Source organism: Mus caroli, unplaced genomic scaffold, assembly GCF_978045245.1.
Source record: "Mus caroli unplaced genomic scaffold, Mus_caroli_1 scaffold_20, whole genome shotgun sequence".
NCBI classification, from domain to species: Eukaryota; Metazoa; Chordata; class Mammalia; order Rodentia; family Muridae; genus Mus; species Mus caroli.
The window spans coordinates 1,775,579-1,802,835 of NW_028227275.1; the positions used below are offsets into that span (position 1 = coordinate 1,775,579).

The following is a 27,257-nucleotide window of genomic DNA, read 5'->3' on the forward strand; positions in this document are numbered from 1 at the left end:
ATAGCCTTCGTAAATAATATACAAAGTAAGAAACCTAATCCCGCCTGCTAGAATGTTTAATTCATCATTATGCGAGCTAATTGGAAGGTGATTATATGGTAATTGCTCATTAGTGGTGTATATTTATCGCTGTACCTTATGTCAAGGCCATGGGAATTGTGTAGAGTCTGTTCTCTCATTTCAAGGATCAGTTTCAGAAGCAGGAGTGAAGCAGGCAAGATCAAGTTCTTCCTGACGTCAGGGTCCAGTCGGGGCTATGGAGACCCAAGCTATATATAGGACCTGGAGGTAGCTGGGGCCAGGAGCCGCTCAAAGTCCTATATATAGGTTCAGTCGCCACGATCTGGGAGATTGCTGACAACCAGTCCACAGCAAGGCAAAGCTGGTCCTTCTGGCTCAATTTCCAAAAAACGACCTCAATCCCCTGCCTAGGCACTGCTGGGGCCCCTCAGGTGCGTTTTTGGTCCTTGGGTGTATTCTGAGAAGCCCCATACTGTCTCTAGGGCTCCTCTGATGAGTATGCAAAGCAACAGTAAAGGTGGAGTTGAGGGGGGGGCGCGGGGGAGGAGATGTCAGGGGTTGGAAAGCTCAGGTTTGGTTTGGAAATTAAGCGTGGGATGGATCTAGGTGGGTTGACTTGGAGATGGATAAGGAATTTGGGGTGACAAAGGTCTCCTTTTCCTTCCCCCTCCCTGGGGTGTGGGGCCATCCCCACCTTGGTCATCTGTGCCAAAATTTCTCTCCAGTTAGCCTTTCAGTGAAGTAGGATGCGGGCTCCATGACAGGACAGTGTGAGCTGGTACCTTAAAAAGGAGTGCAAAGTCTCTGGGGTGAGTGGCAAGCCAGGGCGAAGGAACTGTAAGCATAAAGAAAGGCAGGATGGGAGCCCTTCCCAGTCCCACCAGCTGCAACTGGGTTAGAAACTTGGGAGAGGCAGGTCTGAGGTCTCTAGGGTGTGAGAGGGCAGCTTGGTCTGCAGGAGAATCAGGAAGGAACAAAAGGGGGCCACAGCCACAGGACTAGGCCCTGACTCTTGGGGACTAGCTTCCAGGAGCGCATTTTTGCACGTGGTTGTGATCTTTGGCGCGCTCTGGCGCCCCCTCAGAGGAGCGCGATGGCTTTTGCCCTTATAGAGACCTCAGCCCCGGGCACAGGCACCGGTCCCCAGCCTGCAGCAGGCACCCCGACTTGCAGCCTCGGGCCCTCCCAAGCTCCCCTGCTGGGCAACAGGCTCTAATGAACAAAAGGCCAATTAGAGGCTGGGGCGCGGCTGATGAATGGACCTTTCGCTTTCAAGCGTGGCACTGCTTCGGGTTTCCTGGCGCACAGGATCGCGCCTGGAGAAGTTGCCTCCCGGAGCCGGGTCACGGCTGGGGTCAGAGGGTTCTCAAAACTCCCACTTCCCCCTCGCTACGGGGCTGGTTGGGGAAAATAAATCAGGAGGCTAAGGCACAGACTCTGTTTCCGGGCTCCGCTGGGATCAGCGTGGTGGCCTAGTACTATAAGCCGGCAATCCTCGACCCCGCCCGCGGCTGCTCCGAGGCAGCACCCAAATAAATCAAGTGCTGATTGCAGAAATAATAGAGTTCAGCCTAGAAAAAGATGCGCAGTTACAAAAACTGTCTGTTGTTTACCGAACTCCAGAAGCGGTGGTGCACTTCGAGAATAACACCCCAACACAAGCCTCCACTCTTCTCCTGCGTAGACCCCAAGATACAAAAATGCAACATTAAATGCTGGGTATGGATGTTCATTAAGGGAATTCCCCCCAACTCAAACAGGAAGAAGAGTCCCCACAAATCACAAACACCATACCATCCTCTAAAACGCAAACAAACGATATCCACAGATATCTTGTACAACCAGACCTGGTGCACAAATCTAATAAACTGTATGTTCACACCTTATTAGGCGCTTCATTCTCAGCCCTATGACTGCAAGTTCTTGTCCTGACGCAAAACAATGCAGAGCCACGAGGGAAGCTGGACATCTTGCCACAATCTATGCAGGGAACTCTAACCTCCTCAGCTTCTGCCTAAAGTAAACAGTCAGCACCCATACAAAACAGACTTGAGTCCTAGGTGAGAACGCTCAACTGAGTTTCCATAATCCACAAACACAGCTGTAGGGTGGACCGAGACACATACCTATTAAAACGTACTATCACAGACCTCCAGCCTAACCCACCCATATACTGATTTACAACTGCCCACTGTGGGCAGCCCAGTCTGGCCCCCATCTTACCACCACAGAGCAGGGCACAGAGCCAAACCTCTGAACCTTCAGAATCCCTCCCCAACCCGCCAGTGTGTCCAGGACTTTGTTTCCTGAGACTCGAGGCCGGACGGGGAGGAGCCCAAGTTTCCCAAACTACGCTCAGGCCAGGGGCCCGGGGGTGGGGGGGCTTTCAAGTCGGATCGGCCTGGCTTGCCTCTGTAGCTGCCACAATCCGCCCCTATTACAAAAGTGGCCCGGCAGGTTCCGGGCCTCGGCCAACGTGCCCGCTCCGGCTCGGTTCGGCTGCCAGAAGCAGAGTCCCAGGGAGCTGGAACTCCACACATCCAGAATGTTAGCTAGGAACGGTGACTGCCGGAAATCCAAGGTTTCTGCCAGAACCAGATGATTTTAGTTGCTTCGGGAAGATATGTGATCGAAGGGAGAAATACTCAGCTCAGGTGTATATCGCAGGAGAATGTAGTCCTGGCCCGCTTCCACTTGACCCTATTAGGAAAAAGGAAACTGAAAACCTGGGACGACTGAACATTCTTTGGCACAGGGGGGACACACTGGTGGGGCGGGGCAAATATGTCAATTTATAGCCTGCAAGTCACAGGCAAGACAAGGGACAACCAGCATGCAGTTAGTTGGCTGTGCTCTGGAAGTGAAGCTCAGCCCTGCCCACTAGGCACATAGAGAGCCCTGCCCAGAGCATCCAGGCCTGGCACCTACGGAACACGAGTGGGAACTCGGCTTCCACTGGCTACAGCCAAGCTCGAGTGCACAGCAAAGGGGACTGGACTCGAAGCTCATGCGCCCCCCCCCCCCCACCCCCAGCTCACCCTGACCTAGCCCTACGCCCAGATAGGCATCGTGGGATGGCATCTCGCAAATATTTATATTCTTCAGCGCCACGGCAGCCCGCGCCCACATTAGACGCTCTAATCCTGCCACTTTAAATAGATGAATTAATAAAGCAAACGAGCGGCTAATAAGCTGACTGTCCTGCCTTTTTGAGGCGGGGGGGAAGGACTCGAAAGTGCGCCAAATTTGTTTGCAGTGGATCAAGGCGAGCCGCCTCTGCTTCACTTTCTTTATCTTAATTCCGACTTGAAAAGATATAATTATCTAGTTTGAACAGAGCGGCTATCAAATCCTTCTTTGGGCCGGGAAGGGGGGCGTTGGAGTGGATTGCGGCTCTCTGAGCCGCTCGGTGCAGCCGGAGATAGCGCGTAATGAAGATGTGGAGGCCCGAGATACAAAGGGCATTAACCTCATTAGCATGAAACCTTTTCTTCCTACCATTGTGGGACCCTTTCAGCCGCCTAATCCCCCCTATTTTCAAAGCTTGGTTTGTAATAAAGCTTTTAGGTTTTTTTTTTTCCCCCTCAAAGCTAATAGTATTCTCTGATGATTTTATTGCTGTCACACTGCATAGGACATTTAGAAAAAAACTCTTCACCACTCCCCTTTCTCGTACTTAAATTTAAGTTTATGGTTACTACAGAAAGCTTTTTACCAAGATGGTACTTTTTTTAATAAAAGGGTCAGCCTCAGTTGTAAGGAGACTATACTCTATATTCAAACCATTCCAGGTTTGGGAGGGTGGGATGAATGAAGAAAGTAACCTGCTCTTGTTCTAGCAAAAAGGAGAACAGTCAGTGATGGACCATCCCACTGTGGAAGCAGCCCAAGCCCCACGCATCTTTGTGGAATTCCCGAGTTGCACCTGTCCCTGTGGAAGGCAAGCCCGGATCTTCCTGAAACCTCTCTGCTACCGGTACCCATAATACAAACTCCAGAGGAACGGCCTTTGTGAGCTCAAAGTATGAGCAGCCAGGTCTGCCCAGGGACCAAGACCAAGGGGAGAAGGGTGATAAACAGAGATACAGGGGCAAGAGAAAAAAAAAAAAAGAGGGAGAGAAACAGAGAATGAATTCTCCTTTAGAGGAGGGGAGGAAAAACAGAAAGAAAAGATTCCATAGTGCCCTAAAGTCCCCACACGTGCACGGAATGTCTAATCTTAACTTTTCAAGGCAGGATGTTAACAAAGCTTGTATTTTTGCCCCTGCATTGTAACTTGGCCTTATCACAGTGTAAAGGGTGGGGGAGATTGTCCTAAATTATGTCCAGGCAGCCCCCCTGGATCCGTGGATTAAGAGATTAAAGGAGACCACTGGGCAAGGCCTCCTCTTTTCCCTTCATATTCCTGGTATGATAATTGCTTAAACTGATTTGCACTTTCACAAAAGCTCACAGGACGCTTTGTAGCTCGAACAGAACAGACGAGGTTTCTCTATCAATGGAAATAAAACTGATTAATGCAGCCTATCGGGATAGGAAGCAAATGAAGCATGCAAAAAACAACCTCATACCCTCGGAAGGGGGAGGACAGGGAAAGAGCGAAGTTTTCTTTGAGAATGGTTACAACTTTTACTTTAATGTTAAAATTAAGAGTGGAAGATCTCTCAGAATGCTTGCCTTATAAGGCTTCGGGGGGCCTTTGGGTTCATCTCCCTCACTTTTGGCAGATTAGAGTGAAAAGAGAGAGGAAAGGAGAAAAGGAAAAAAGAGAAGAGGAGGCTGACTTGTCCTTAAGGGGTTTGAAGTCAGAAACGAAGTTAGAAGCCCCAGAACTCGGGTTCTAAGAATATTCTCCAAGCCAAAACTACATTCTAAACTTTACAAAGAAAAGGAAATCAGAAGTAAAGTGAAGTTTTTTTTTGGTTTTGTTTGGTTGGTTTTTTTTTTTAGTTTTTTAGCCTGGAGTTGAAACTAAAATCCTTCAGCAAAGTTGCTTGGGCAGCTTCTCTCCTCTTCCTCTTCTGAAAGAGTTTGGCTATCTTAAGCATCTCCCTTCACATCTCTTTAAAATACAAGCCCCCAAAAGCCATCAGTCTGGCTCTTTTGTGGGCCGGGAGTCAGGGTCTCTGGAGCCTAGCTGGAGAAGGCCCACATTCGAATTAAAGAGTTACTTTTGTAAAGATCCACTTCAGTTTCCCAAGACAACTACTCTGAGGGCATATTGATAAATCTTTATTGACAAAATATTGACATTGACATACTTCTTGGAAGTATATAGTGTGTTAGAATTCTAACAAATTAACACAAAACACAAAAATATTTACAATCTGGTATAGAAGACACTAAGGAAGCATTTGTAACCCTCTTTAGTAAGTCTATGGTCTTGGAAGAGAAACTCAGTGCTTGAAAACTCCCATGTCCTTGGCCACGCCACCATCACCCCCATTAAATACAGGCCTTCCTTCCACTTTTGCAATAGACAGACTTAAAAGTTCTGAATGGCCATTATGATGAGTGGCTGGATGCAGTCAATCTCTCCAACCACTAAAAGGAAAAGTTGACTTGGTGATTTAAAGTATCAGAATGTTAGGAAAGGAAATATCCAAGAAATAGAATTAATTTGGGTCTTTATCCTGGGTTGTTTTTACCCCTAGCATGAGTCCTGATTCTTCTCAGGGGCACCCTCCCCCGCCCTCCATCCCAGTCCTGCTCCCTCATTTCTCTGTCAGAGGACCACTATCTCCGAGCCTACTTCGTTTAGCTTTCACAATCACTTTGACAATAGAAGGTATCAAAAAAGTGTTTTTACAGACTGCACATTTCTCAGAAAAAAAAATAAAAAATAAAAATACACAGAACCTGTCTTTAAAAGAGAAATAAAATTACAATTCAGTTTTTAGACACCATTCGCCCGACAACTGCTACATGCAATTCAAGTTTTGAAACAGGTGTAGGATGGGGCTAGACATGGAATTTTGTATGTTATTTCTAATTAAAGATGAGGGGGAAACACTGTGAAGTGCAAAATTAAAAGTCCTGTGCCTTTTTTTTTTTTTCAAAAAAAATCATTATCATTTCTAAATGGACTTCGATAAGCGGAATACCCGCCAATCATCTTGTTTCCCTGGTTTGGCATTTGACTGACAGCTCCCCTTGTCAGAATGTGCCTTTGCCTCACAAGGATCATTCATTCTCTCTCTCTCTCTCTCTCTCTCTCTCTCTCTCTCTCTCTCTCTCTCTCTCTCCTTCCTCTCTCTCCCTCCCAGTCTCTGTCTCTCTCACTCACTCAGCTGCCTCTTTAGACGAGGGTTGCATGTTGATGATGGGGCCTCCGTCCTCTGCTGTCCTGTAAGCGGGTGCCCGGCGCCAGTTCCCGGTCCAGTGCCCTCGCTGTCCAAAGTCTGCTGCGAGCGTCACTGCTCTGATTCCCTCTCTCCCTTTCTCGGTGAATGTGTGTGTAGTTTGTTTTTGTTTTGTAGGGTTTTTCTTCCCCTCCTCTCCCTGTCTTTCTTGCTCCGTGCTGTCCATTTCTGTAGGATTGGGTTTGGACTTTTAATCGTCTGAGGTCACGTCTATTTCCTCCGGACTCGCCTGCTTGGTAGCAATTCTCCACCGGTTAATGTGGTGTGTCCCTTTTTTCTTCTGTTGAGAATCTGAGCCTTCTTCCTCTAGCTTTTGCCTTTTGAATTTCGTTCTCCGATTCTGAAACCATACTTTTACCTGTGGGGAGAGACAAGTGGGCATCTTCAGGTCCTTCTTAGTGCCTTCCTATCATACACCAGAGGCCTGTCACAGCCCAGGCCTGACCCCAGACCCCCAGACATACATCCTTAGGACTGACCACTTTCTTCTCCTTCCCTCTGAGAGCAAGCCCCCTCTAGAGAAGCCTTATTCCTGTCTTTCCAAACCCTACCAAGGAGCCTTTCCCCAAGGGCCACAGTGCCCAAAGTATGGCTGTTTCTCCCACACGAATTCCCACTAAAAGCAAAGGCTTTTTGCAAAGCATGAAAAACTTTGTAAAAATAATAAGAAAAAATATATATGGAGAGAGAGAGAGAGAGAGAGAGAGAGAGAGAGAGAGAGAGAGAGAGAGAGAAAGAGAGAGAGAGATTCCTTGCTTGCCCAGACAGTGAGTACAGGAAAGACTCAGTCTCTGTTGGCCTAACGCGCTTTCTATTTTCTACTAGTCTGGAGTTGCCTAAATATAGTGCCTCTTCTGCCAGGCAAGGGCCTGAGTAGAGGATGGGGGGATTGCCTGTCCTCAGGCCTTGGGGGACACTGGCAGGTAAGCAGGACTGGAAAGGGCCCAGAGGAAGTCAAGTGGACATGGACTTTACAAGCCTCACTCAGGGCCCCCCCCCCCCCGGACAAATTGAAAGCTCCGGGAAGACCATGACAGAGAAAGGGAGTAAAAGAAACTAAATGAGAAGGAGAAGGAAAGAGGTCTCTTTCCTCTGCTCCTGTCCAGTCCTCAAACAGGGTAAAATCAGCTTTGGTTCCAGCCTCCAGACAGAGTCTGGTAACCAGGCCTACCCATGGCTTGCAGCTCTAAGTCACCATCGAGGATCAAGCCAATTGCCTTCCATGGGGAAGTTGGGCAGCGGGCTCCATTCAGCAGCACTGCCCAAGTTTGTCCAGCAGTGCAGTGCAGATGAAGAAGACAGTAGTGACTGTAGCCCCCACAGCCCACAGCAGCTCCGTCAGAGCCTCCTGGCTCCTGAGATGCCACTCCACTCTCACCTTTAAGACTGCCACGGGGTCTCACTTGTTCTCCCCAATGCTCCTGTCCCCCCCAAAGTGCCCCATGAAAAGCAAAGTAGGAACTGGGAACAAGACTGAGTTTAATTTGCTTTGAGTCTACTAATTAAAGGGGAGGACAGTTCATACGCAACCCCCCCCCCCCCCGCCCCGAGCGTTTGCCCAAAGCCAGTGTCAGTGTGCTCCTGGCTTGACACGCACACAAAGACTCCAGGCAGTGTGGGCAGCGAGGCGGACAAAGACAACCGCTGCCTCCTCTATCCAGGAGAAATCAGGTGGGCCTTGCCTTGTGCCCACCCTGTGCAAACCTGAGAGGCCCTATTCGTTCTTTTTTTTTTTCCCCGTGAAGAAGGAACTTTTTAAAAATAAACAAACAAACAACAACAACAAAAACCTTCAATGTGAGCTTCTCAGGGTGAAAATAAGTTGCTGTACTCTGCCTACAAACATTACTGTTTACTGGGAACTTTGACCCTGCCTCACGACTGAGAGTACAGTAGCGCCTACTGTAGACCTAAACTCCCTAACCACCTTGGGACTAACCCAAGCCAGGCCCTCCGCCCCGCCAACTCCGCTGTGCAGAAAGGATGTGTCCCCTAAGGCTAGCCCTCTCTGCAAACCATCTAATTTTCAGGATCGCCCAGCTTGCCTGGCCTCCGGCTTCAGATTCCCAGGCATTCCCTTAAGAGGAGTAATCGGGTGAGCCCTGGAGTCTTTCAGAACTCTTATCTAAACCACTCCCGGCTCTCTCCAGCCTTGAGCCCAATCATCAGAACACCCTGCTGCAATTAACCATATCTCGGACCCCAGCTGAATCTCCGCGATTCTCTCAAAACTTTGGAGTTGCAGGGGCCTGACCAGCGGAGAAAAGCTAGCCTGCCAGTGAATCTCATATTGCCCTAACAAAGCTGAGCACCTGGAGAGTTACTGATCCAGAACTCAGCGCTGGTCGGAGTGCAGGGCGCTGGCTGCCTGGGGCTGGATGTAGTGTGGCCTGGCCCTGGCTGCTGGGCCACACTCACCTGAGTTTCCGTAAGACTGAGACTGTGAGCCAGCTGCTTCCTTTCCGCTCCCACCACGTAATGGTTCTTCTCAAAAGCGTGCTCTAGCCTTAAAAGCTGGGACGGCGAGAAGGCGGTTCGAATCCGCTTTGGCTTTCTGGCCAGAGCGTTGTGCAAAAGGAAACTCTCGGGACTTGTGTCGTTCCCTGCAGGGGGCAGAGCAGAAGTACCATTAGGGGGCCTCCCAGGCAGGTGTCGCCGGCTTCTCTGGAGCCGGGCTGGGCATAGCTTCCTAGGTCTCTGCCTAGTCCGCAGCGCCAGACCCTCTCTAAGCTTTTGAAAAGGACACGGGCCCGGCCGTCAGACCCAGGCCCCAGGGCTCCAAACCTGGGCGGTAGCTAAAGAGCAGTGGTCTCTAAGGTGGCAGTCCTCAAGCTCCCGACCTTTGCCGGTTCCCTAACTGCCCTAGTACCTCAAGCCTAGATACCTCCACTCTGTGTGTCGAGGGCAGAAAATAGGACAACAGAACCCGGGCTCGAAGATTGGTGCCCACCATATAATAATAATAACAATAATAAGTAGTAGTAGTAGAAGAAATAGTGGTAGTAATTCCCTACTTTCTAGCCTATTTTAAAATTTAAAATTAAGCGTAAAAATGACGTCGTGTTTTCTCACGGATTTATTCAAGAATTTTTTTTTTTTTTTGGTTGGTTTCTAGTTTTGTCTTGCTATCTCTCTGAGAAATTGCAGAGGTCGGTTGAGACGTTGCAGCCGGGCCGGGACAGAAATCTCGAGGCAAGTATGCCCAGTGTCTAAGGCCGCTGCTTCCAGAGTACCCGGTTCTAGAGGTCCCTGGTTGCCGAGAGCTAGGAGAGGAGAGTGAAGGGACTGGAGCCTCAAGGTGATCGAGTTGAGGGTACTAGCTGCGATGTGCGGCGATGTGCGGTGAAGATCCAAGCTGTCCGTGATATGGCCAGGCGACAAAGAATGGGGAAGTTGAGCTCTAAACTTTGAAAGCTAGGCTTGGGTATTTGGCTTCCCGTATTAAAGGAAGTGAATGTATTTACCACCACCACCACCCAAAAACAGCCGGTAGTCTCAGCGGGAGTGAAGGCAAATTCGGTGCTGAACTAAGGGAAAAGGGTGTTTTACTTTGGTTTGGGATTTTGTTTATTTGTTTGTTTTGTTGGGGTGTTTTAAAATAATATATAAATATATAAAATGGCGAGCTGGCATACACCCGAGTCTAGACTGACAGGAATGCGAAGTGTTATTGAATGGAAAAGCCCGTCGTTATCGATCGCGCCCGGCGGAGGTAGGTCTTTTATGGACTGCAGTCGGCAAACTAATTCGAACCCTTTTCCTAAAGTTTTAACTTTCTTACAAACCCCAACTTAGAAGCATACAAAATTACTAAATCGGGGGTAGGGGGGAATGAAGATATCCAAACAGATCTTCCCTTGTCGGGCCTTCTCTCGACTGGGTTTTCTCTTTTCTTTTCTTAAATTTCTTTCTTAATTTCTTTCTTTCTTTCTCTCAGGAAAAACAAAAACAAAAACAAAAATCAGCAACCAAAGACCAAACAGAACCTGACTTCCCGCCACGTCCAGCGGGTGCCCGGGTTAAACAGGTCGCTGAGAGAACTAGTGGAGCTGTAGAGGTTTCTATTCGTTCTCTTCCCGCCCCTCCCTGGGCCTCCAGAGCGGGAGGAAGGAAACAGTTTGCTCTGAGGTTTCCAAGGTTTCCTTATCTCCTTAAAGGGGTTGAAGACCTAGAAGTAGCGGGTCTGGGCTGGAAGGACATAGAGTGAGTGTAGAGCATAGTTGAAGTCCAGTGAACCTGGCCATGTGGCCCTGTCCGAGTCCCTGAGAGATAGACCGGCCAGGAACACGGTCCAGGGAAACAGGATTCAAAGACCTCGCGGGCTCAGAGCTTCTTGACAGCGGGCTTCATCGCCCAGCATCGTGTCCTAGCCAGCCCGACCCTGGCCCCAACCACGGGACACCTCGTTTGCACCCTTTTCCAAAAGGTCAAGGAGTGGGCAAACCAGTAACACAAACGAGCTTCAGAGACTGGGGACCAAAGCCTCTCGGGCCCCTAGCTACCCAGTTTCAGAACCAAGCACCCAGGCTGACCTCCGCCCGTCCAGGCCTCGAGGAGCGCCCGCCCGGAGCAGGCCGGGCGCAATGAAGGAGGCGACCGGAGCGGCGTGCTTCAGTTCCGCGACGTGGCACGTACCTTGGAAGCGATGACCCAGATATCGGTAGCGGTGGATGAGCCAGGGGTAGAAGGTGGACGGGTCCCGCTGCTGCGAGGCGAAGAGGGGGTGTGGCGAATGCGAGGAGGGCAGGGGGTGGGCGGCCAGGGCGTGCGGCGGCGGCACCGGGTGCACCGGCACGGCGGGGTTGGGCGGGTGCGAGACCGCCTCGGCGAACACCAAGTCCGGGTTGGAGTAGACGCCCCTGCCGGCGGCGGCGGCGGCGGCGGCCGAGTGGAAGCCGTTGAGGAACGGATTTATGGGACTGGAATTGGCGTAGCTGAGCGCCGCGGGACGGATGGGATCCTCGGAGCGCGAGGCAGGCAGGGGACTGTCCTTGGCCACCAGCGACTCGATGGTGAAGCAGCGCTTGGGCGCCGGCTGAAACATGCTGCGCCGAGGAGCGGGCGCGCTGGGCTCCCTGCTCCCGGCGACCGCGGCGCGCTGCCTCCGCCGCCCGCTGCCCGCGGCGAGGACCGAGGAGAATGGGGGACTCGTTTGTTTGGGGTGGGGGTGGGGGTAAGGAAAGGAAAGGAAGGAAGGAAGAAAGGAAAGGAAAAAGGAAAGGAGGGGGAGGGGGAGGAGAGGCAAAGCCGAAGATCCCGAGAATCTTGCACCAAACGCGCCCAACCTGGAGAGAGGGGGGAAAATCCTTCCAGAAGAATTTGCAGGCGTGGATTGGGGTAATATTTTTTTGAGCGAGGTGGCGTGGGGGTGGGGGGGAAGATTGGAGTTAGAGGCAGGGAGGGGGGTTCGGGGAGGCAAAAAAAAAGTTTTCTCTCCTTTGCAAAAGGCGGGCAGGGCGCCCTAAGTCCAAGGACAATCCATGGAAGTGTTCGCTTCTTCACTAGTAGTGCAAACGATTTGTTAGTTCATGAGCCTAATTAGTGCGGGGATCACATAAACAGCTTCCTCCGAAGCCTGGTAAATGGCTTGATGATTGGTCGCTATTACTCGCCCTGAGGTGGAAGGGGGGAGACTCTTTAAAGTGCGTCAGAGGGAGGCGAACGCCTGGGAACCCGGAGGCCTGGATCCGGGCCCAGAATGGAACGGAGTCGGCGCTACTGCCCCGGCCGTGCCTCCAGCCGCCCGCCCGGCCGCCGACCTCTTGGTGTCTTCGCCCTGCGCTCCGGGCTAGCTCCCTCGCTCCTGCGGCGCCCGCTGCGGCTTCTCTCCTCCTCCTTCGCCTCCTCCGCTTCCCTCTTCTCCTCCTCTTCCTCGTTCCTCTCCTCCTCCTCTTCCTCCTCCTCCCCTTTCCCCCACCTCCTCCCCCTCAGCCACCGCCTCCTACTGCACCCACACCACTCCCTCCGGGGCACCCGGGTCCCTGCAGAGTCTTGGGGCTGCGCTGCCTTTGCTGCGGACCCCTGGATCCTAAGCCTGCGGCGCTGGAGCTGATGGGACTGAATCACCGACGGACACGCAGATTTCTTCACGCCCTAAGCTCCGCTGCGGCTGTCCCCTGGAGGCCCGCGCCCGGGTCACTGAGATGGCTTCGGGCGCCCGGCGAGGGTAAGCGGGCGGGGACTGGTTCCGGGCAAGGGCTAACCCGCTTCACTCCTACCAATCCCCACCCCCCCAGCAAAACTCCCGAGGTTTCCTAGGCGCGCGAGGGGGGGGGGGTCCTCCCACCCCTCCAGCCAAGCGTAGCTTCGAGGTTCCAGGGTCCACGCGTTTGCAGTCTTTGACCCGGCTGGTTCGTTTTTTAAGTTCAAACCTGAGGGGCCAGCTGCGCCTGTACCTTAGCAGTGGACTTCCAGCTTGCACCCAAGAGTTTCTGCTTTTCCTTTCTGGAGGGTGGTCACTTCCTTCCCCAAAACAGTTCTTTCTGGGATATGTGGAGCTATTTGGGAAAGGAGTCTTGGGTCCTAGGTCAGAAGCTGAAGTTATGATTTGTGTTATCGTTCCATTGTCCTTAGTGGCGTTGACACTGTTCCCATTATTGCTATTATTACTGTACCTATTTTTATTCTGACATCTGTTGTCCCAGGGCTGGGTTGCTCTACAAATCCGGGTTTCGCAACTAGGCACTTAGGATTGTGTCTCCAGTCCTAGGCCCTGTCCGCATTTTCGAGCTTGCCTTCGGTTTTGGGATGATTTTAGGGCCGACTTCTCTCGTCCCCATTGGCTCACGCTGAGGCATAATTATGATCACATCCCCCCAGCCTGCTGGCGCTGCTCTCTGTTTATTGGTGGTTAAAGATCTATTATCTATTCATCAGCCGCCTCCCCCCCCCACCACCACACACACACCCTTTGCCAATTACATTCTTCTAAAGTGAAGTACCAGCAGGTATTTTACAATTAATGATATTTTTTTCTGGCGTCCTTTAAATCTGTTACTCCCAGGTCGAAGCCATTTATCCTAAGAGGGATAAAATATCTGTGCTTGGTGGCTAGGTTGCCCGAGACCCGGGAGAAGCAGATCTGGAGAAGACAGATGTGCAGTCCTCTAGAGGGACTACGAAGGCCACCTGATTCCACCAAGGGTCTGGGCCTTAGGATGCTCCAGGATGTCCCGGCAATAATGAGTGCCTTGCGAGCTCTCCTGTTTGGTTTCTTGGGTTTGTTTTGTTTTGTTTTGTTTTGATTTTTTGTTGTTGTTTTGTTTTTCACCTACTGCTGTTCAGGTTGTGTGTGTTTCTTGTATAGCGTTCATGTGAGAAGGCAGAAGCTCAAGGGAGCCCCTAGGTAGAATGGGAGTTGAGAAAAGTGTTTCCACCTCAGCTTTGCTCTCCTCGTGGTATAAATCTGCCCTTGCCTTAGACTTCAGATCATTTCACCTTCTATTTTAGATAGCCTTCTTTCTTTGTCCATTTTGGGGGGGGGGGCAAGTTCAGAGATTGTGGGCATTAGATTCAGCCCTATAAAAAGGGGTATGCATTTGAGGCCACATTCTCCTCATTCCTGAACCAGACCCCAAATATAGCTGAGAAATCTCTCCCTAGTTTCATCTGTGTTGTGGAAATAGAGGCTGAGCCTCTGAAGACTGGAGCCCAATGAAGGGTGGAAGTCTTGGGCCGTGCCTAGTCAAGCAAGATTGAGATGCTAGGGCTTCTGAAGCTAGAAACAAACAAACGCTTCCACTTGGTCACACTGCAGATACTCTGGAGGAGGGTGAGAAGGTGAGTCTTGTCTTGAATGAGTCTGAAATGCCGTGACTACAAATTAGGACCACTAAACTCTTCACTCAGGACCAAATACCTCCCCCAGCATTAGCATTAGTAAGCTTGGCTATGGTTATCACAGCCATTGACTTTGAGGGTCAAGGAATCCAGACCTGTTTGGGAGATTTGATTGAAACTCCCATATGTAGGTGGGACTTACTTGATCCCTCACTTCTTTGTACCAGGGTGTACTGGGAAAATGTCTTGAGGGAATGAGCACCTAGCTTCAGACAAGGGCCTCCAGTCTCTTGCATGAGGCAGGGGCGTATCACCAGTTTCGTGATCCTCAGCAAGCCACCAGCCTCTGGCAAAGTTCCTTTCTACCATTAAGATTGCCGACCCAAGGTGGTCTCTGGGTGCCCTGCAGGTAGCCAGTGCTCAAGAGCAGCAGGAGCATTTGACAGTCAAGTACATGAACCCAAAGAGGCTCTGCCCCTTCTCACTCAACCTCCACTGAAGAAGAAAAGCGGGTTTCCGGTGAGTCAGGCTGGGTGCAGAAGCCATAGATGCCAAATAATCTATGCTAATTCATGCTCCCAGCCCAGAGGTGCCCCGGAAGAATCTGGTCTCCTCAGCGTGTAGAGGAATTAACTAGAGAGTAACTTATTAACCACACTGACCAGCAGAGGCGCACCAGGGCTCCAGGCATTCAAGTCCAGCTTGGGACCAAGAGCTCATAGATGGCCTACAGAATTCTAGCAGAGTCCTAGGTTCCTTAAGGACCCAAGAAGCCTCTGTTTGGTTAAGTACCTGTACACACAGTTGGGCTGATTCTCTTTGCCCAGTGTGCACTACAAGTCACTGGGGGGTTGGGCACCATGGTTTTTGCAGAGGACTAGAAGACACATGTGAATGTTCTAATAATGCATTTGTCTCTTACTGAAAGACCAGAGTCAACACCTCAGTCTCTTCTGACCTCATTTTGTCATATGTAAAAATGCAGCCCGTACAGTCTAGAAAGCAGACAGGAGCAGTGGCCATTGAGTTTCTGTATAGCAGTATGATCAAACAGTTATTTAGCAGAGTAAAGGTAATTACAGAACCTGTTTTCAAAGCTGTACCATACGAAGTGTGAATTTTACTATTTGTAGTTACACCTAATAAAAACTACCCCTCCCCCAGTACATTGGTAGCTTTACTGTGTGACCTTGGGCAAGCTAAGCTATCCTCTTTGATTCTTTTTCCTCTTCCTCCAAATGGGAATAAATGATAATACAATAAATAGCATTTGGGATTGTTGCAAGAGATTGGCAAAGCAAACTGTTCAGACAGTGTCTAGCACATATGGAACCTTAATAAAAGCCAGCTCCTCTCGTGGATGGTGCTGTTATTATGTGCCCCCAGCCAGGGCATCACAGATCGAACAATAACGCTGTAAAAAGGCATCCACACTAACCTCACGCCTGCCTGCCTGCCATGTTCCTCTGTGCTTCCCGTAAGAGGTGCTGGATTCTTGAATCTCTACAGGTATCAAAGGGTAGAGATCTCTGAGGATCTGTGGTAACCATGGGTTTTGAGTATCCTGCAAAGCCTCTGTTTACAGAGAAGCAGTGCCCTCAACTCTGCTTGTGGGGTTGCTAGGCCCCAGAGCTCTCTTGGGTGGGTGGATAGCATCAAGCAGCTCTAACGGATAGAACTTCCTGGGACAACTAGATGTGTATCACAAATGTCTGAATAAATGTGTTAGAAGTTGTTGGGGTTGGGTGAGCTTAGCTCATTTTTAGTGTTCTGTACATTTTCGTCATTGCTAGGCTGGTGTTTGGACCCTGTAGTGTCCCAGAGTAGTGAACCTCACTGTACACCACCCGTGGCCCTCGGGCTTGTGTCAGATGTCCTGAGAAGGCCCACTCTAGCTCTGGCTGCGAAGTTTCTCCAACTCTGTAACTGTGATCCCAGTCTCCCCGGCCTCTGAAAGCTACAGAGGCTGTGGGAAAACGAAAAAATAGAATTAAGACCTTAAAAACATTTTTTTAAATTATCACGGTAAATCCCTTTCTGGCGTCGTCCCCAGAGTTCTCTCGCGGAGCAGGCAGGGATGTCCAGGGCCGCGATCCGATCCGCGTGTGTGCAGCGGCGCCTAGTGGCGAGGGATGCGAGAAGGCGTGATGCCCTCTGAGCTCCCTGAGAGTGCAAGGGGTTGCAGACCACTGCCACCAATCTCAGTCTGAACCAGAGGAGAACCTCTGAGGAGGTTCATGGGACTTGACCTTGCTTCCCACCTGTTCCCATCATCGGCTTCAACTCAGTTCACCCTCACTGGAATTTCCCCTACTCTGGGAGCCAGGCTTTCTTGTAAAGGGAGCAAGGAGGAATGGATAGGATGTATGTAGAGTGTACTCTAACAAGGACTTGGTGGCAGGGACTATCTAGGCAAGGGATATAGCTAGTTACGGCACAAGGTGACCACAGCTCCATGCCTAAGGACCCGGATGATATCGTTGCTTAATCACTGTGACTTAAAGGAATGGACTTGTAGTGACCCTGACTGAATGGGGTCGGGAAGAACTTGGGTTGCCAGGTTCAGCTCTCCTAGATGTACGCCCCCTTGCGACGGGGAAGAACAGTGTGGGGGGGAGGTCCTTGATTATTGTGCAGGTGAAGAGTATCACTAAATGCAAATCCACAAGATGAAGGGGCAGCGTTGGGCTATGGTGACATGTCCTGCCACCAGACACTCACGGGCAACCGAGCTCTTCTCTTGAGGTGAAGCAGTAGAATCCGCATAGAATTGCTGGAAGCCTGGATGGTATGAAGAGGGCTTGAGCGTTACTGTCAGCCTTACAGTCCTTACTCTCAAAGGACAGACTTAGGGGGTGGTACGAACTCTGGAGAGAGCGTCTCTCCCGGATCATGGCTTCTGCTGCGCCGAGTGACTTGCAGGAAAGACGCATTGCCTGTGAGTTTCTGGATTTCTGGAAGCCAACGTTTCAGTCCGGAATGCCACACTACTCTGGGAGACACACCGGGAGCGTGGGGCTTTAATGCCAGCATTGAATCTCGTCAATCCTCAGCACACACAGCTCTGGTGATTCATTATTGAAAGCAAAGAAATAATCAAAGGGGGAGGGATGTCATCGTTTCTTTCTCCATCAGCTGCCTTCAAATAAGAGATTATGGCTAAACAAGGCAGGGAAAACAGATGTTCTCACACACAAGGATGCAGGAGCCAGGGACCATGGACAGGCTTGCCCAGGTGACTTCCCAGAAGGAAATGAAATAGCTCTGTCCCCACCCCCTCCAGTCATCCCAAAGCTGCCCCTCCAAGACACACATAGGTCCAGGATGTGGAGGGGATGGAGGGGGCTTTCAGGCACTTTCCTGGGCTCTTTAGTAGCTTTGTCCCCAAATGCTTTTGACCAGAACCCCACAGAGGAGAATGGATCTCCACCTGGAAAATAAATGATTGCTAGATGTAATAGACAACAGAATGCCCTCTAGAATGCTTTTCTGAGCAGTCGCCTCTCCTTTCTGTAATTCCATACTTTTCTAGGGTAAAGAGCTGGACCTAGAAAGGAGGGGGTAAAGCCATCTGAGGAAAAAGAGAAATGCCAGGCTTTTTCTTTTGGACTCTCCTTGAAAGCTGGGGAGGATGCCAGGAAGACTTGGGAAACACTAATAGCTCCTGTCCTGTGTGGAACTTGGCTTTAAGCAGGTCCTTTCACACCCACGAGTCAGTGAACTTTTCAAAGTGTGGCGAATGGTAAGATGCCCATTTTCCAGGTGAGAAGGCTGAAGGTCAGATTAGTTGTACACTGTGCCACTTTGCAGTGATTAGATCATGAGGAACCCTGGACAGCCCAATCTACTTCTCACCCAGCCTCCAGAGATCACACTCCAGCCAACACAAAAGGTCAGCAAAGAGTCCCCACCCTCAGATGGGTCACCCAAACTGACCCAAGCCACAGGGCCTATTCATGCATCTTGCTTCTTGTAGTCCTAGCCCTTGATGGTTTGCACCAACTGTCCTGAAAGCCACATTTCCAACCTGGAGCTAGCAAAGCCTGGGAGTTAGGAGTCAAGGATGTGAGTGAGAGCTTTTTCAGAGCACGGGAGGGAGCCCTTTTATCTATGTGGCTTCCCTGGGTCTTTCCCCTTAGAGATTCAAAGGGGTCTTAAAACCTCCTCTAGTGGGCAAAAGAACATCCGGATGCAACAAGGCAGAAAGGAAAGTGGTTGGGGCTTTCTTAGCTCTTTACTTCTGCCTACCCGTGTTGGGATAGCAAATCTGAGAGATTCCTATGATGCCCCAAGAGGAATATTCACACCCAGAAAACACTCCCTCCAGTATCTACCCCTTACCAACAGCTCTAGACTTTGAAACAAGTAGCCTTATGCTTCCTTCTAGTGCTTATGATTTTAGCTGTGGTGCCCCAGCTGTCCATGCCCCGTGGCAGGGGCATACTCACATCGGTCAGGGGCCCTGGCACACACAAGCTGAACTCACTAGGCCTGGCTTTCCTGTTTGCAACACCCGGTTGTCACAGCGCAGAGAAGCGCGGTGCAGCTCTCCTCACTAGGCGCTGGTCTTCACAACCGAAGTTGGAAGAGAGCTGGCCGGGGCGAGGGTGCTGAGGAGTCTCCGGGGAGCTGCAGCAGCTGCAACCCGCCAGGGTCTCTCTAGCCTACAGTGAATACACACACCCGCCCCCAGCGCCAAAGAAGGACCCGACCGCCACAGCCCTCCGCTTAGCTGGGCCGACAGCAGCTCGCCCCAGCACCTCGCTGGGGCTGCGCAACAAAGGGTGGCATCGCGGCGGCGCGAGCAGGGACCGCATTGGTTCAATATTAGCTTTTCATTCCAGTCTATTGTGCCCATCTGAGATAATATTGACTCTGAGGTGAGAGCTACAGACTACGGGGCTTGTCTAACACTCCGCCCGCCACAGGGCGCTGGAAGAGAACCAGCCACCAAGAGTTAAAGTGATTGCAAATAAACGCTCCTTGCTCCTCGCTCTCCCTGCCGGGGCGCTGCCGGAGCGCTGTCCGCAGCGCGTTGAGCCTGGCTGCATACCATGATCTCCCTGCCCTGCACCAGCTCAGGCAAACTGGTGTTCCCATCGAAAACAGAAAAGAGCTTTTGCTCTTTCAACTGATGTCCAGGTTCCAGACCTGGGTGACTCCGGAGAAAAGTAATTCGCAGTCTTCAGTAATTCGCATGCCTCATCATATGGTGTTTCCTTCTTTCAAAAGGCGGCCTTTCGGGTAACTTTCCGAGGAAGTATTTCTCTACTTTCCTCTTCCAGGGAAGAGTAAATGCATTCAGCACCTAATAAACCGCTTAACTCCTGAAAGCGTCCTTAATACAATTTTTGTTTCCTGTGCGTTTTGTTTTGCTTTGAATCTTTTTCAACCCGTCATCAATCTCGAAACTGCCTTCCCAACCATCCTGCTGAAGGGCCTCTCCAGCGTTCAGACCTTGCAAATGAAGATTCATTTCAAAGTTTAAATTGGCTGTAAATGCCTTCGTTGGTAAACAGCAAGTTAAACTGCTTTACGTGTTTGAAAAAGAACTCAGCATTACGCTCTAGGGACCAAACGGGCTTACAGTGACCATGTTGAGTGTGCCCTCCCGGGTCATTTATGAAATGTGTGCCCCCCCCCCCGTTAGATTCCGATCCTTGTAAGAAGAACTGCACTAAGGTTTTTCCAACAAGAATCTGATAAGGGGATGGGGGAGGTTGGTTTTTTAATCCACATTAAAGGCAGGGTGGGCTCTGGGGGCTAGGCTAGGTGAATGAAGGGTTGGGGTGCAGCATGCACAGAGGGATGTACACCAGGGTAGCTGCCTCTCACGGCTACAAACAAAAAACTTCAACACATCTTGTGTGTTTCAGAAGTGGTAATTGTGTTTCAGACACCGGATCTACAACTTATTTTGTTTGCATTAGATACTGTTTACTACATAATATGTATTGATTTTCACCGTGTTTAATTTATGACATCTAGCTCCTATGTTAATTTATAGTCACATTAATTAATAGTTATTATATAAATTATATGCACTATACATTGTTCTGGTACATATTTGCATGCTTTATGTATTTGTGTGTGTGTGCAAATATATACCAGAACAATGGTATATATTTAATCTTTAATTCCCTATAATCTCCTTTTAATCACACTGTAAGTGTGTATTTGGTGTTTTTATCTAACTTTACGAAGTCTTAATTGAAACCTCTTTGAAACCCGCTATAAGATACCTCTGGATCGAATTGTATTTCCAGGAAGCAGATCTGGCAATAAGGAACAGCCAGGTCCCTCTGGTCTCCCAAATACCCCTTCCCTGGGGTAGCCTCCTCTACTCGCTGAGACTATAGGAGCTGGTTTGTTTCTAAGGACGGCTACTCTACAAAATTATGTCATGAATTAAAAATTACTTAGAAGAGTGAAGTATGTGTTCCGCTGACGCATCTGGGAGAACAGAGGAGGGGCTCACCTCAGATTCTGGGCTCCAGGCAACAAGCCACTGGGCTCCAAGCTGTGGGAGAATCTGTGGGGGTTCTGGGTTCCACTGTAGTCCCACAGTCCTCTAGACCCCAATCTGGCGGCAATGTTGTTAATGCTCATTGCAAAATGACTCCAAAGCTTTCCAACTTCAGCCTGCTTTTGTATGGATTGAAGACTAATACCACGGGCTGGACACCAAGTCGCCCTACCCCCACCTCCCACCTCCCACTTCAGCAGCACCCTCTTTGCAAGGGCAGGGCCAGAAAAATATTACGGACTTAAAACATCAGAACCAGAACCGGCAAAAGGATTCAACTGGGCAACGGGAGAGGTAGTCAGTCCCTGCTGATGAGACACTGAGTGTAAGAAAGGTCCCAACATTACAGTATAAACAGAAAAGGAAAAAAAAAAAGCAGCAGTTTAGAACCCTAGGTATTGGGAAGGGAAATTGGGGTATAAAAAGTAGATGAAGACCTTCACCAAAGAATCAATGGGTGGAAGGGACTGCTACCAGACTTGTTTTTTCTTAAAAGCACACCCTCTAGAAAATGGTTACCTGTTGTAAACATTTTGTAACAGGAAACAATGAAGTTGGCTAAACCCCAGACCAGTTGGCTTCAACTCCCTTGTCTAGCAAAAACCCAGGAATTAGAGAGGCCCTGAGCCTGCCTTGGAGACTTGGGCAAAGGTTTCTGTAGACATGAAGGAGATCTTAAAGAGGCCTCTATCTATGTATGTGCTAAAATGACCGGAGAAAGGGAGGGCATTGTGACCGCTTGTTGCTAAAAACAAAACAATCAGCCCCTACTTCCCTGGGCCTGGCAGCTCTTGAGCATCTGAACATGCCTTCCAGATGAGGAGTGCTGTATAGTGCCAACCATGTGGTTGCAGCTCTCCCCCAGATGGCCTTAGGCATATCTGGCCCATTTTCTCAGTCCAGGTGATCCATCTTGTCCATGTCCAGCATGGTGGAAAACTCCATTCTAATTGTGTAAGCATCAAAGCCCCTTGTTCTGAGCCCCCATGACCCTGGTTTACAAGGCATCTGCGCAGGTGTGCTGAAAGATAGGGGAGAGTCAGTTTCATTTCTCCTCCTTGCCAGGGCATCTCAGAGGAGACAATTCATTCCTATCAATGATGGCTCTTATCTAAGCTGCTGTGCTAAACAGAAAACACACACGGAAATGAACTGGAGCAATCGTCAAAGCCCTTGGAGGCTACTCCCATTTTCCACATGAAAAAACTGAGGCTCTGGTGTTTGTGCTGGTCTCAGGTCACAACACAGTTATAAACCAGTGAGTTGAAATTTCTGTCCAGCTCTTTATGACTCCAATAGCTTTTCCCTTTTCTCCTCACCTCTAATTTACAGGGATGTTTTGTTAGTGAAAGTAAAAGCCTATGAAGATGGAGTAGAGAAAGAACACCCACCCGATTCAAATTCATGCCCCTCCCCAAAAGTCAGTGATTCCAAGATACAGAGTAAGAGTCCCAAGTCCTCAACAGAGCACTCATTCTGGGTCCAAAGAGCCAGTAAGCTGCTAGTCTGTGAATTGAATATGCCACGTCTATCACCTTTCCCACTAGCCATCATCCCATTTTAGAGAAGTGAAGATATACAAAGTGAGGTTCTAGGCTTGCCCACTGTCTACACAGAGACCTGGCATCACCCTGCAGCCTAAGTCAAACCTCTCAGTTAAGGCATATGGGACCTTTTAGCCAATGGAGTTGGGCTTCCCATTCTGCTGAGAAATCACAATGCTGCTTTTCCTTCTTCGTGTGTTGTGAAGTATTTATGCCTCTGTCTTTGCCCTTTTCCGTGGGCACACCCCTGTGTGGCGGAAACAGAAGGACAGAGGAGCAGAAATTCTCCCTCAGCTGACGCCAGATAATCTTCAGAGACAAACTGATGTTTGTCGTACAACTCTACACAGTTCTTCGCTGCCATGTGGCTGACACACACCACTAAAACTCAAATGTGCAACCAAGTTTTAAAACATGTATTTTTTTCCCAAGTAAAGAGCTTGAGATAGGTAGAATCTTTTGGTCAGATTGTTTCATGTTCAAAGTCAAAACCAAGAATGCCAACAGGGAAATAATCAGAGAGTTATCTGACCACGGGCTGGTGTATTGATTGCTCACTGCTCCACAGAGCCGTGGCCCTGGAAGCTTCATTTTACTTTGTTATTATAAAACTCGATGTATAGTTTTATATTAAAGAAGACAGAATAAAGGGATCATTAGTGGTCCTCAAAATCCCCCTACCCAGAAGCCACCACCCTACATTTGGGGTTGTTAACTTTTGACATTTTAGAAAAGAAATTAGATTATGTCTACACATTTTGCTATTGTTCTAAGGGATAAGAGGGAAAGGACTTACTGCTCACACGAAGCTTCGACCCAGGAAAACCTGATGATGCTATATAACAGGAAGGAAGGTTCCAGAGAGCTGGACATGCTTTCTAACTGATCCCTCCGGGATGGCAACGGAGGCACGTGGTTGCCAAAACTCATCACACTTAAGACTTTATAGTGCTTTAGTGCAGATCTTTATACCTTGGCAAAATAAAACAATCTTACACAAATACTAGAGGAAAGGAACACACTGGAAGATTGCTGTTAACCCATCAGATGCTGAGCTCTGACAAGCTGCCCACCCTTTTCCGTTTCAGAGAGGGTAAGCAGCCAGACCACATTCTTCAAAGGGGGAATCCCCACCAGTTGCCAGACTCCATCACTTCTAGTGTTTTCCCCCGAAAACTCTCCACCCACATTGCACTTCTCTGCAGAGTCCAAGTCAAGCAAAGAAGGAAGACAGAAGGGCTTAACTTTGGACTCCAGACATTTTCTTTCTAGTCAGTACCTGGCATTCACAAATGTTGTCCTTCATAAAAACAAATTATATGAAGTGGTTAATAATCCACATCAGCTCCATTAAATACCTCCTTATAAAATACAGAATTTTAAGTTTAATAGGAGCATGAGTGTACTGAGTACTAGGAGCTATGAAGAAAATTAAAGCAACATTCCTCCACTGCCCCCACCCAAATGTGTCTGCCTGTGGCCGGCATTGGCTGGCATTTGGAATTCAAGAACAAACACTCCCATGGCAGCACCATTGAGGAGCACTCTGTCTGATCGAGGGAACCCACCTGGTGCACAGTAAGTACAGTGCAGCCTCACAGGTGGGAGGCATCACCTTCTGTCAGTGCTCTCCAGGAGTATTGCAGTTTTAGTTTCCATCACTGTTGGGGTGTGTTGGTTGTTCTTATTTTCTGCATTGTTTGGAAAGGTAACGTGAGGGGAAGTTGCCACTTCAAAGGGAAAGGGGGAGAAATATAAAAGGAAAAAATATAAAAGCCACAGGAAGTCTGCCTGAAGAGTGACTTGAGGTGGGTCTGGTTGAGAAGAGGCAAAGACAAAAACATAAACCTGCCTCTTGGGAAGAAAGAAAGAAAAAGCCCGTTCCTCCTGAGAGCCATAAAGGGTGGAGCCGGCAGTGTGGCTGGGGCTCTGTCTTAGAGCAGGGTAGATGAAGAGGCCTTGGGCCCTCAGAAACACAGAAGCATGGGATCACTTAAAAATCATATATTTATACAAATTTTAGGTTGCTTGCACTCCGCCAATGGAGCATGTACCATTTACAAGGACATTTGCAGTTGGCTTGCAATGAACAAATTTAGTCCATCCCAGTGCTGGCGCTGGCTCTCAAGAGCTAGCTGGGGAACAGGACAGCTTACTGTAACGTAATAGTAATCAGTGTCCAAATGAAAATGCTCAGAAGAAAGCTGCAGCTATTACATTTGAATGATACAAAGCAAGCATATGGTTCCTGTGGTGTCCCCAAGAAAGTCCTGGGGGATGAAGGAAGGCCAGACCATCAGGAGGTTCTCTAAGGAAAACAAGGAAGGTATTTCAGAGACTGTAAAACTTGGCAAGTGTGTAGGTGACTGACCCTAGGCACATGGAAAGGACATGTTAGGCAAGGGACAGACGTGATCAATTATTTATTGAGTTATCTAGGCATAAGGCATAGACTATCACATTTATATATCCTGAGCTCCTTCAAAAGCACTTGTGTGTGTGTGTGTGTGTGTGTGTGTGTGTGTGTGTGTGTGTTCACCCTTCCTTGCTTTTGCATGTGTAAAAATTAGGGCTGGGACCAGGGAGATGGCTTATCCCATAAAAGCCCTTGCTACACAAACCTAACAGCCTGAGTTTGAATCCTTGGAACAGCCAGTAGCTGGATGCAGGGGTACCTTTCTCTAATCCCAGCCTACCTACCACAACATGGGATGTAGACACAGGAGAATCCACCAGAAGCTCACAAGTCAGATAGCTTGGAATATGCAATGTAGTGGAAAACAGGGGAAGAAACCTGCTTCAAGCAAGGCAAAAGTCAATACCCAAATTTGTCCTCTGATCTCCACGTGGGCACTGTTACTTATATACACATACAAACACACACACACACACACACACGCTGTACACATGCACAAAATCAAAATCATAGTGTAAATACTTAAATAAAAGTAACAATAACTCAAGCCCATAGCCAAGGTGAAGTAGATTCCTCAAAGACCAAAGTAAAAAGTCTCAGGACAAGAATTAGAACTTTGACCTTTGCCTCCCAAACCCTGACTTTAGGCCAGAGTTCATCAGAAAGTCTTGACCTCATGAGGTAGTTCTGAGGACTGAATATGAAGGAAGTAAAAAAATGCCCTTGTAAAGTGTAGGCCTTTGACAAGCATTAACTGTAAAAATAATTTGCAACTAGATCTTTCTCCTACAGCCAATTATGTATTCAGCAAATACTTCCTGCCTAAAAAATGTCACATGAAGCACCATTCTGGGCACTGGGGATGTAATAGGAGAAATCTCTTCATGATGCTCTGCAGTAGGTCAGCTGGTTGATTCCATAAAGGACTGGTTCTGAGAGAAGCCAAAAGCTCAAGATGATGTAGTACTGTTTCTAAGATTGAAAAAAAAAAACAAAAAAAAACAACCTTTATGTTTATTAGTAGGAGGTCTGCCTTGAGGAGAAGTGCTTCTGACTACAGAAAGCAGAAGTAGCTTTCTGAAGGATCGTGGGGGAAGATATCCATGACTCATCAAGGAAGGCGGGGCGGGGGGGGGGGGGAGGAAATCAAGTTCTAGAACAGCAGTTCTCAACCTGTGGGTCGAGACTACTTTTGGGGTTGCCTGATCCTTCTTCAGGGGTCACCTAAGACAAGTGGAAAACACAAATGGCTACATTACATCTCACATAACCATAGCAAAATTATGTTATGAAGTAGCAGTGAAAATAATTTTATGGGGGGGAGTCACCCCAACATGAGGAACTGTATGAAAGGGCCTCAGCATCAGGGAGGTTGAAAATCACAATGTGATTCTGTTAATGCTGAAACAAACGCCATTTGTCTGTGTGCCTGCGTGTCCAGTTGCACACGCAGACCTTGATGGAAACTTGGAGAAACTTTCTGGAGAGGTTTGCGCTAAGCTGGCAGCAGAGTAGCTGTTGTAGGACCAGAAAGGGGACCTGGAGAGCCCACTATGAACTGGGCGCTTTCCCTGGTGACGCCATGTACTTCCCGATTGTTTAATTGCTGACAACGAGAACACATTTGTGCCCTGCCTATGCAGTTAAGCAAGGAGGTGCAGGCATGTGACCAGTTTAGTTACTGCAGTATGATTATGCTGTCATTCCTCTTTTAATCTCCTTTAATGTCGCTTTAATGTGTCTACACAGTGATATAGACATATAGATGAGACGGTGCCAAGACATAAAAGGAGGAATCAGAACATGGCCTCCTGGCTTGAAAATCTTGCCTCTCTCCACCCCAGCTGCAGTTTATAGCGAAACCCTTTTTTTAAAAGAGCATCATGGATTGCTGGATGGGAACCCTTGTTCTCCCAGTTCTGAGACACATGTAATTATTTCTCAGCTAAGTAGCCTCAAGGATCTTTGTGATAGATATGACTTCATTTATAAGAGCATCAAGCCTCTTCCAGAGGTGACTGAGCTGGAAGAGTCAATGTGAAGGTTCTAGGATGAGGGCTGGTTCTCCCTAGGGTTGCCCCTTGCTCTTAACTCATACCAAGTCAGGTGTTCTTAGCTTTGGCCAATGTCTTCAAGTCAGCTCATATAACTTGTATTAATGCATGGTCTCTTCAACCTTGGGCAAGCTGTTGCTGTTTTTGAGTTTCAGAGAGAGAGAGAGAGAGAGAGAGAGAGAGAGAGAGAGAGAGAGAGAGAGAGAGAGAGAGAGAGAATTGGATAGTAAGGCCTATAAAGTCGTTTTTAGTCCTACACTTCTGATTTTGACTATGGAAAGTATGAAAGGATGTCACCATGTCACCATCCATACATTCATTCCCGGGCATCTGCCATGGGCTGACAGGAAGATAGACCTAGAACAGAAGTGTGGATGTGCTCTACCACACTCCCCTACAATCTGCTCTGGATCTTGCTACACACTTGTTTCCATTCTCATGGCTATGAAAAAATGTTTGGCAAATGGTCCTCAAAGGGGAAGAGATGTATTCCGATTCACAGTCCAGAGTACAGTCCATCATCACAGGAAAGGCACAGGAGCAATAAGGAAGCAG

The 27,257-nt window shown here is 48.9% G+C and overlaps 1 protein-coding gene and 1 long non-coding RNA gene across 10 annotated transcripts in view; one reads left to right on the forward strand and one right to left on the reverse strand.

The window, feature by feature from the left end:
* Positions 1–624: 624 nt before the first annotated feature.
* Emx2 (empty spiracles homeobox 2) lies at positions 625–11,556 on the reverse strand. 3 transcript variants are annotated; one of them, XR_015046218.1, is made up of 4 exons: positions 11,019–11,556; positions 8,802–8,986; positions 6,308–6,741; positions 625–2,721 (listed from the first exon to the last, which is right to left on the reverse strand). XR_015046218.1 is itself a non-coding variant. In XM_021152371.2 (3 exons), the coding sequence occupies exons 1-3, from the start codon at positions 11,425–11,427 to the stop codon at positions 6,574–6,576; spliced, it is 762 nt and encodes a 253-aa protein (XP_021008030.1). In that variant the 5' UTR covers positions 11,428–11,556; the 3' UTR covers positions 5,233–6,573. The 3 variants fall into 3 exon arrangements, 2 of the variants coding, with proteins under 2 accessions (XP_021008030.1, XP_021008031.1); XM_021152371.2 differs by lacking the exon at positions 625–2,721 and having other exon boundaries at positions 5,233–6,741; XM_021152372.3 differs by lacking the exons at positions 625–2,721; positions 8,802–8,986 and having other exon boundaries at positions 5,233–6,741.
* Positions 11,557–11,864: 308 nt separating this feature from the next.
* The window catches only part of LOC147000109 (uncharacterized), a 40,216-nt gene continuing 24,823 nt past the window's right edge, over positions 11,865–27,257 (forward strand). For 5 of the 7 annotated variants that reach the window (XR_015046221.1, XR_015046223.1, XR_015046219.1 and 2 more), the window contains exons 1-2: positions 11,865–12,549; positions 13,438–14,162. This is a non-coding gene — a long non-coding RNA (uncharacterized LOC147000109). Of the gene's footprint in view, positions 12,550–13,437; positions 14,163–14,389; positions 19,793–27,257 lie in introns of those variants that run through there. The other 2 variants (XR_015046222.1, XR_015046224.1) reach the window with 2 other exon arrangements.